The sequence below is a fragment of the Nannobrachium achirus genome (assembly GCF_963921795.1).
Source record: "Nannobrachium achirus genome assembly, chromosome: 16".
Lineage (NCBI taxonomy): Eukaryota > Metazoa > Chordata > Actinopteri > Myctophiformes > Myctophidae > Nannobrachium > Nannobrachium achirus.
In genome coordinates this window covers 59589628-59597095 of record NC_137823.1, presented here as the reverse complement: position 1 = coordinate 59597095, position 7468 = coordinate 59589628, and the positions used below count along the sequence as shown (strand labels likewise).

General features: G+C 47.0%; 1 protein-coding gene across 1 annotated transcript in view; it reads left to right on the top strand.

Annotated features, from left to right (window-relative positions):
- The window catches only part of arid1b (AT-rich interactive domain 1B), a 100696-nt gene that overhangs the window by 41587 nt on the left and 51641 nt on the right, over positions 1-7468 (top strand). Inside the window, 2 exon segments of the mRNA XM_080745075.1 lie at positions 1758-2091; positions 5532-5618. Coding sequence (XP_080601201.1) covers positions 1758-2091; positions 5532-5618 — 421 coding nt within the window.

Genomic DNA, 7468 nt, shown 5'->3' with positions numbered 1-7468 from the left:
CAAATGAATCGTCGCGGTAACTTAAGGGCCGGGTCTATCAAAGAGCTGTGGTTTGTGGTGCCTGAATTTGATCTCTGGGCAATGAGAACCACTCTCTGATTCTTCTAGCAGTCTTCTTACCACTTCAATGGCTTTAAGCCCTCACTGTCATACCTTATCGTACAGCGTTGTCCCATGGCATAAAAAGCCCAACTGTGAGTTTTTAAATCTTCTTGGTATTTGTGATCTTGCCTTTTAGATCCTACCTATAATGCCATACCTGAAATAACTGGTCCAGGTTGAATGTGGTGAAAACCTTGCTATTTTCTCTGTTGTTGTTGTTGTTGTTATACATAGTTGGCTTCTCGCTGGTTTGCTTAACAATTTTGCTGCCATTTTAAACATAGCTGTAGTAAGCAGCTGCCAAATTGTCCTTACCTTTTAACGTGGGCACGCGCACGCATCGTGCACAATCTGTGCGCGACTCATCTACTAGACGTGTAGACTCGGTGACAGCTTTCAAATAAAAAAAAACCCATTGAAATAGACATATCCGTTGCCACGCTGTATCCCTGCTTATCCGCCAGTGTTTACATGAAAAAACATTGGAGACAGCCAGCTGTGCGCTATGGTAACATTTCAACAGATCATTTGCCAGGCGGGTAGAGGAATCAAACAGCTACAAAATAACAAAAAAAAACGTGTGAAAAAATACCATTCTATGGCCATGCAGTCAGCTCACTTGTTTACAATGAAAAGCTATGCGAACGGAGCTGCGACTGGACGTCAGACCGGATATGGAAACCTAGATCCGGTCCAAACGGGAAATACGACCGGATACGGTTAGGGGGCGGGCCTAAAGTCTCCGAAACGGCTATATACAGCGATCATACTTTTAATCGTTTCATAATGATTAAAGCTAATTAAATTTCCGGGAACGACGGGCATCGCAGAGAGGTACAGCGGGATATCTCCGGTTTCAACGGGGATCGCAGAGTATGAGTTAAGGATAAGCCATTCACTTTTTTGTAACAATCAGGTTTCATGTACTCTAGTACATCTGTTTGGTACATTTAGGCTTCATACCTTTAACCATGCCGTTATGTATAGTATATATTTTACACTGCTCATTGACCTATTTGACTTGTTTTTCTGTTTCTTAATCGATCACCACTTTTTTTTTTACACCCCTAAACCTGTGATGTGAGCTCATGTGTCAATTGAACTATTGGAGTTCCAGGGGGTCCCCTGTTAACTCATTCACTGCTTTGCCACGAGTTTCCCGTGTTATTTCAGTACCCCCATATTGCCACGGCCCGAGTTTCCCCAGTTTTCCCGTAAAAAAAAAAAATGCCTAAAATGTATTAGGCATGATAAAGGTATCTATCTATCTATGATCGCAATCGCGAAATTGCATGTTTAGCCCCATAACAAACACATCTTTCAAAATGGCAGCCATGTTTGTTTACATTTGAAGACTTTGAATGCTTCTATCTCATGAATGCCTGAACGGATTTCTAAGCAGATTTATTTTTTGTTTGAAAGCTGTGAAAAAGTACTACACATATAGTGCATGATCTAGGCATGGGCGTGCACGATCCGTGCACAGAAAATTGATCCATGCACTAGAAATTTAGGAACTTGGCAGTGAGGAACTTGGGGGGGCCATTTTGAAAAGGCAATGAATGATTAAAATATGATTATTTTGGAGGTTCGCGACCTGAAAAGGTTGAGAACCAGTGTCATAATGCACGTGTCTTTGTCTCCTCCTCCTACAGGACCTTCCTGCTTCCATTGACGACCTTCCCGGCGGCACGGAGGCGTCAGCGGCGGCGGCGTCCAGCTCCGCCGCCACGGCGGCCCCCTCCTCGTCTCACTCCTCCTCTTCGTCGTCCTCCTCCTCCTCCGGGCCGGGCAGCCAGGGGGAGCACAGTAACCCCGCCCCCTCGCCCTTCTCCCCCCACGTCTCGCCCCGCCTCCCGGCGGCCGCCACCCGGCCCGGCCCCTCCCCCTCGCCACTCTCCCCGCCCGTGGGGTCTCCCGTCGCCTCCGCCGCCGCCTCCTCGGGACAGACGCGCTCCGCCGGGCCCCTCTCGCCCGCCACTGGGACTGGTAGGTGGCACGCATAGACATTAGATACGCATAGGGCTGTCACAACGCTTCTGACAAAATTAAATATCTTAGTAGTGGGCAACTTAAAGACTTCCTGGAGTGTGCACACAACAGCTAGTTGTACAAAAGTGTTTTAAAGTGAAATACCCCTTTGATAACATTTGTGACAAGAGATTTGTGTGCACTTAAATTGAGGCTACAGTTTGAGCGACATTTAATGATTTCTTATACATTTATCATCAGTGTGCAACAGTATATATTAAATGATTCATTTCCTCAAATCATTTTTTTTTTCTTCTCTTTTGTGTCTTGAGAGACTAGTTTACACCAGTTAAATGCAAAATCACTTCTGCCAAGTATGTTGGACTTGGGAGGCAATATAATTTTACCTCCTGCCACAGCTATTCTTGTCGTTTGCCTCTGTATATTTCTCACGCGCGCTCGCTTGCGCAAGCACACGCGCGCGCACACACACACACACACACACACACACACACACACACACACACACACACACACACACACACACACACACACACACACACCCACACACACACACACACACACACACACACACACACACACACACACACACACACACACACACACACACACACTACACTATACGTTGGTCTCAACTCTTGCCTTTGTTTCTGTCAGAGCCAGCCTGTCAGTCAGGCGGCACACATCTCCCATCATCCCCTGTGTGTGTGTGTGTGTGTGTGTGTGTGTGTGTGTGTGTGTGTGTGTGTGTGTGTGTGTGTGTGTGTGTGTGTGTGTGTGTGTGTGTGTGTGTGTGTGTGTGTGTGTGTGTGTGTGTGTGTGTGTGTGTGTGTGTGTGTGTGTGTGTGTGTGTGTGTGTGTGTCCGTCCTTTATAATGAGACCTAGGCAGGAGGCACACAACGTGAGGATGTATGGATGCTGTGCGTCAAAGAAGTGTGTGTGTGTGTGTGTGAGAGTGTGTATATCGTCATTGTCGGGTGGAAACCTTGTACTGTATGTCCAAAACCGCTCGTTGTGTATTTATCATTATCAATGAGTCACTGCGAGGCGTTGTGTGCTTGTAGATCGGCTGTTTTCACTAGTCTTGTGTGACGGCCTTGCATGATGAAGCAGGGCTTTACTTTGAAAAACACATTTGAAACTTGGAGATACAATGTTCCTGCCTGACAGTGACGATATATGCGCGTGCACGCGTGTGTGTCTTATGGTTTCCACGGTGATGGTGTGGTGCTCAGAGGTTGTCTCAGCGGGGTATAGGCTGGTGGTGTCAACACTAATGGCTTCACCGCTGTCCTACTGAGGGGGGTGTGTAGTTACTGGTGCCACTCTACTTGTTAGTGGTAGAAAGCTGTGGTTCTGTGGGTCGGGGACCCCCAGGGTGGTCCCCAAGTTATGTTGGGGGTTCCCCAGATGATCAACTTAATGTGCAACATTGTTTTCTCACTCGACAGTAAACAAACCAACATAAAGTTCAAGTGTATAGAGGGCATCTGCACATTTCTAAAGTGACAATTTAAGGACTTTTTAATACCTCTGAATTTGACAAATTGCCAAATATTTGAGGAAGAAATTGTGAAAATAGCAGATCTACATGCTCACAACGTCTCGCAACACAAGGCGTTGTGAGCATGTAGATGGGCTATTTTCACAATAGAACCGTTTTATATAAAATGTAATGCCTCAGCTCTTAGTGCTCGTCAGGGTGTGTGTATCTGGGGGGTGCGTCAGGGGGTCCCCAGCTAAACAAGGTTTCTGCTCGAGTGGGTGTGTGGGGGGGAGGGGGGGGGGTGTGTGTGTGCGTGCGTGCATGCCCATAGAGTACACGTGTTTGTATGTGTGAGAGACCTTATAAACTAATCTCATTATCTTTCTCAGGAGAGACACGCTAGGCAGAGACAAACACTGTTTCTTTGGACAAATAACTAGCAAACTAAAAAAGAAAACTGGGGTAAAAGTAAGCAATTTACCCCGAGTGAGAGGACATTATGCTCTCATAATGTCCGCAGTGATGGTGTTATCGGACGAGGCGCAGCCGAGTCCGATAACACCATCACTCAGGACATTATGAGAGCATAATGTCCGACCCCGAGTGGTAAATAGCTTTTCTACCACTTTTTCCCGTATACATGAAAGAAAACACATAGTTGTAACTTGCAAGGATCTTAAGTTACAATCATTATTGCCTATAAAACTTCCGCGAGACAGCAGATAGTTCCACAAACAACATCTTCTACTCACCAACAGATGGCGCCAACTCCATACTAATCCATGCGTCTAGCTTACAGCTAAGCTAACGTCAGTTAGAAGTACCGTTCCGGCCGTAAATAGAGGCTGTTCGCTTCCAGAAAGGCATAGGTTCAGAGAAAAGGGGCTTTAAAGTTGGCGGATTGCATTGGATCCAAATAAATCGGCGACTATAGCATGCACGTTAGTAAACATAGGACCGTTGCCACCGTCATTTGTTGGTTGGGGGAAAGGACCTCCTGAAGTCCCCGGATGTACACTGAGGCGCATTGATCTCGGACACACAACTTTGCGGCAGTTGTCCTCTGATAACCTCCGGAATTTAGCCAATCAGAATCCAGTATTTGAACACGTGACTCGAAAAAGTGGTAGAATAAATAAATAAGCTTGTTATGCCCCCCTCCCCCTTTGCTCCCCAGACAATGTCAAAGGCACACAGAGTTAGCTGTACGTATGTACTGTACATGTGTGACTACAGGAGGGTAATTGTATCTAAAGCTGACAAAACGACAGCAACTAGTTTTAATGACTGTTTGGATGTATACCCACGCACGCACGCACGCACGCGCGTCGCACGCACGCGCACACACACACACACACACACAGCTGTGAGTTACAGAAATGTAATGCTTTTGTGTCTGTCTATAATGATGAGATAAAGGGACGGTCAACAGAGAGCTCTCCGTGTGTGTGTTTACCTAAACTAAACTAAATAAAAATTCAAAACTAAGCTGTGATGACTAATATATTGACAATTTCGTCGACAAAATAAAAACTAGACTAAAACGTTAGGGAGGGACTAGTGGAGAAGAGTCATTTTATGTTTGGTTGCTCTCAGGTGTTGCGTGCTGAAAATAGCAGATCTACAAGCTCAAAACGCATTGTGCCGTGGACATGTTGAGAGCTTGTAGATCGGCTATTTTCAGCATGCAACCAAGTGTAAAATCAGTCATTACGATGCCATCAAGGCCTGCCCAAATACATTTCAGTTGACTAAATCAACTGTAGATTCAGTCGCCTAAAATGATATTATGATATTTAGTCGACTAAGATTAGACTAAAACTAAAACTTTTCAGGTGACTAAATTATGACTAAAACTATTTATTCAAAAGACTTATGACTAAAACATCACTGGTCTGTACAATGTGCATGTACTGTATGTTAACACTAAGCCTCCTCCTCTTCTCCTAGGGCCCCAGATGGCGTCTCAGACCCCAGGCAGTGTGTCAGACGTGTCCCATGCCTCGCTGGGACAGTCCCCCATGGCCCAGGACAGAGGTAGGCCCTCACACCAACCCTCTCTAACACAGTCCCCCATGGCCCAGGACAGAGGTAGGCCCTCACACCAACCCTCTCTAACACAGTCCCCCATGGCCCAGGACAGAGGTAGGCCCTCACACCAACCCTCTCTAACACAGTCCCCCATGGCCCAGGACAGAGGTAGGCCCTCACACCAACCCTCTCTAACACAGTCCCCCATGGCCCAGGACAGAGGTAGGCCCTCACACCAACCCTCTCTAACACAGTCCCCCATGGCCCAGGACAGAGGTAGGCCCTCACACCAACCCTCTCTAACACAGTCCCCCATGGCCCAGGACAGAGGTAGGCCCTCACACCAACCCTCTCTAACACAGTCCCCCATGGCCCAGGACAGAGGTAGGCCCTCACACCAACCCTCTCTAACACAGTCCCCCATGGCCCAGGACAGAGGTAGGCCCTCACACCAACCCTCTCTAACACAGTCCCCCATGGCCCAGGACAGAGGTAGGCCCTCACACCAACCCTCTAACTCAGTGGTTCTCAACCTTTTCAGGCCGCGACCCCCAAAATAATCATATTTGAACTGGGGACCCCCCCCCCCCACGAGCACTAAGAGTTGAGGCAGTACATTTCGTATAACATGGTTCTATTGTGAAAATAGCCGATCTACATGCTCACAACGCCGGCTATTAGCACAATTTCTGCCTCTAATATTTGACAATTTGATCAATGTTTAATTTGTCATTTTAGAACTATTAAATTGTCACTTTAGAAACGTGCATATACCCTCTATCTATACACTTAAACTTTATGTTGGTCTGTTTACTGTTGAGTGAGAAAACAATGTTGCACATTAAGTTAATCAGCTGGGGACCCCATAAAATAATTTGGGGACCCCCCTGGGGGTCCCGACCCACAGGTTGAGAACCACTGCTCTAACATGGACATAGAAAGGTAGATGCCTCCTTTATTTCCCACTTCCACGTGCGTCACAGAAACGGTAGTTGGTAGGCCAATCAGAGGCAGGTGGGGGCTGTGATGTCACATTAACAAAATCTCTTTTATGCCCATATATGGAGTTCCCTGATGTCAATGATATTTAATGATGCCCTGTTAGAGAGATCCCTGTGATGCCAGGGGGAACAAATCCCTTTTGTGCCCATATATGGAGATCCCTGATGTCCACATCCCTGATGTCCACATCACTGTGGCGCGAAAGGGCGAGGTCGCTTGTTGCCCTGAGGCGTCTTACTAATAGCTATGCTCTCTAATACCCAATCAGACCCTTGAACCCTAGCATCCTCTTCTGGAGCATGTCATAACTGGGTAAAAATAGGGGAAATGGGTGAAAATACCTGATCTACAAGCTCGCAACACGCCGCGGCACGTTGTCAGGTATTTTTGCAGAATAGATTTGGTGTAGGGGGGGGGGGGGGGGGGAAGGAGGTGGCCAAGTACAGACCCCTGGGGGACCTCGGTCAGTGAAGTATAAAGGGTTTAAGTTGTTATGTTGAAGTGTTTAAGGGCAACGGTGTTGCCCTCGAACTGACCTCATAAATGACCTCATAATCACATCTGTATGCCGCTGACCAAAAGCACATTTTGTCAAGGATTTTGTTGGCTGGGGGGGATTTCTAGAGTCAGACTCTGGGGTTTCTAGAGTCAGACTCTGGGGTTTCTAGAGTCAGACTCTGGGGTTTCTAGAGTCAGACTCTGGGGTTTCTAGAGTCAGACTCTGGGGTTTCTAGAGTCAGACTCTGGGGTTGCTAGAGTCAGACTCTGGGGTTTCTAGAGTCAGACTCTGGGGTTTCTAGAGTCAGACTCTGGGGTTTCTAGAGTCAGACTCTGGGGTTTCTAGAGTCAGACTC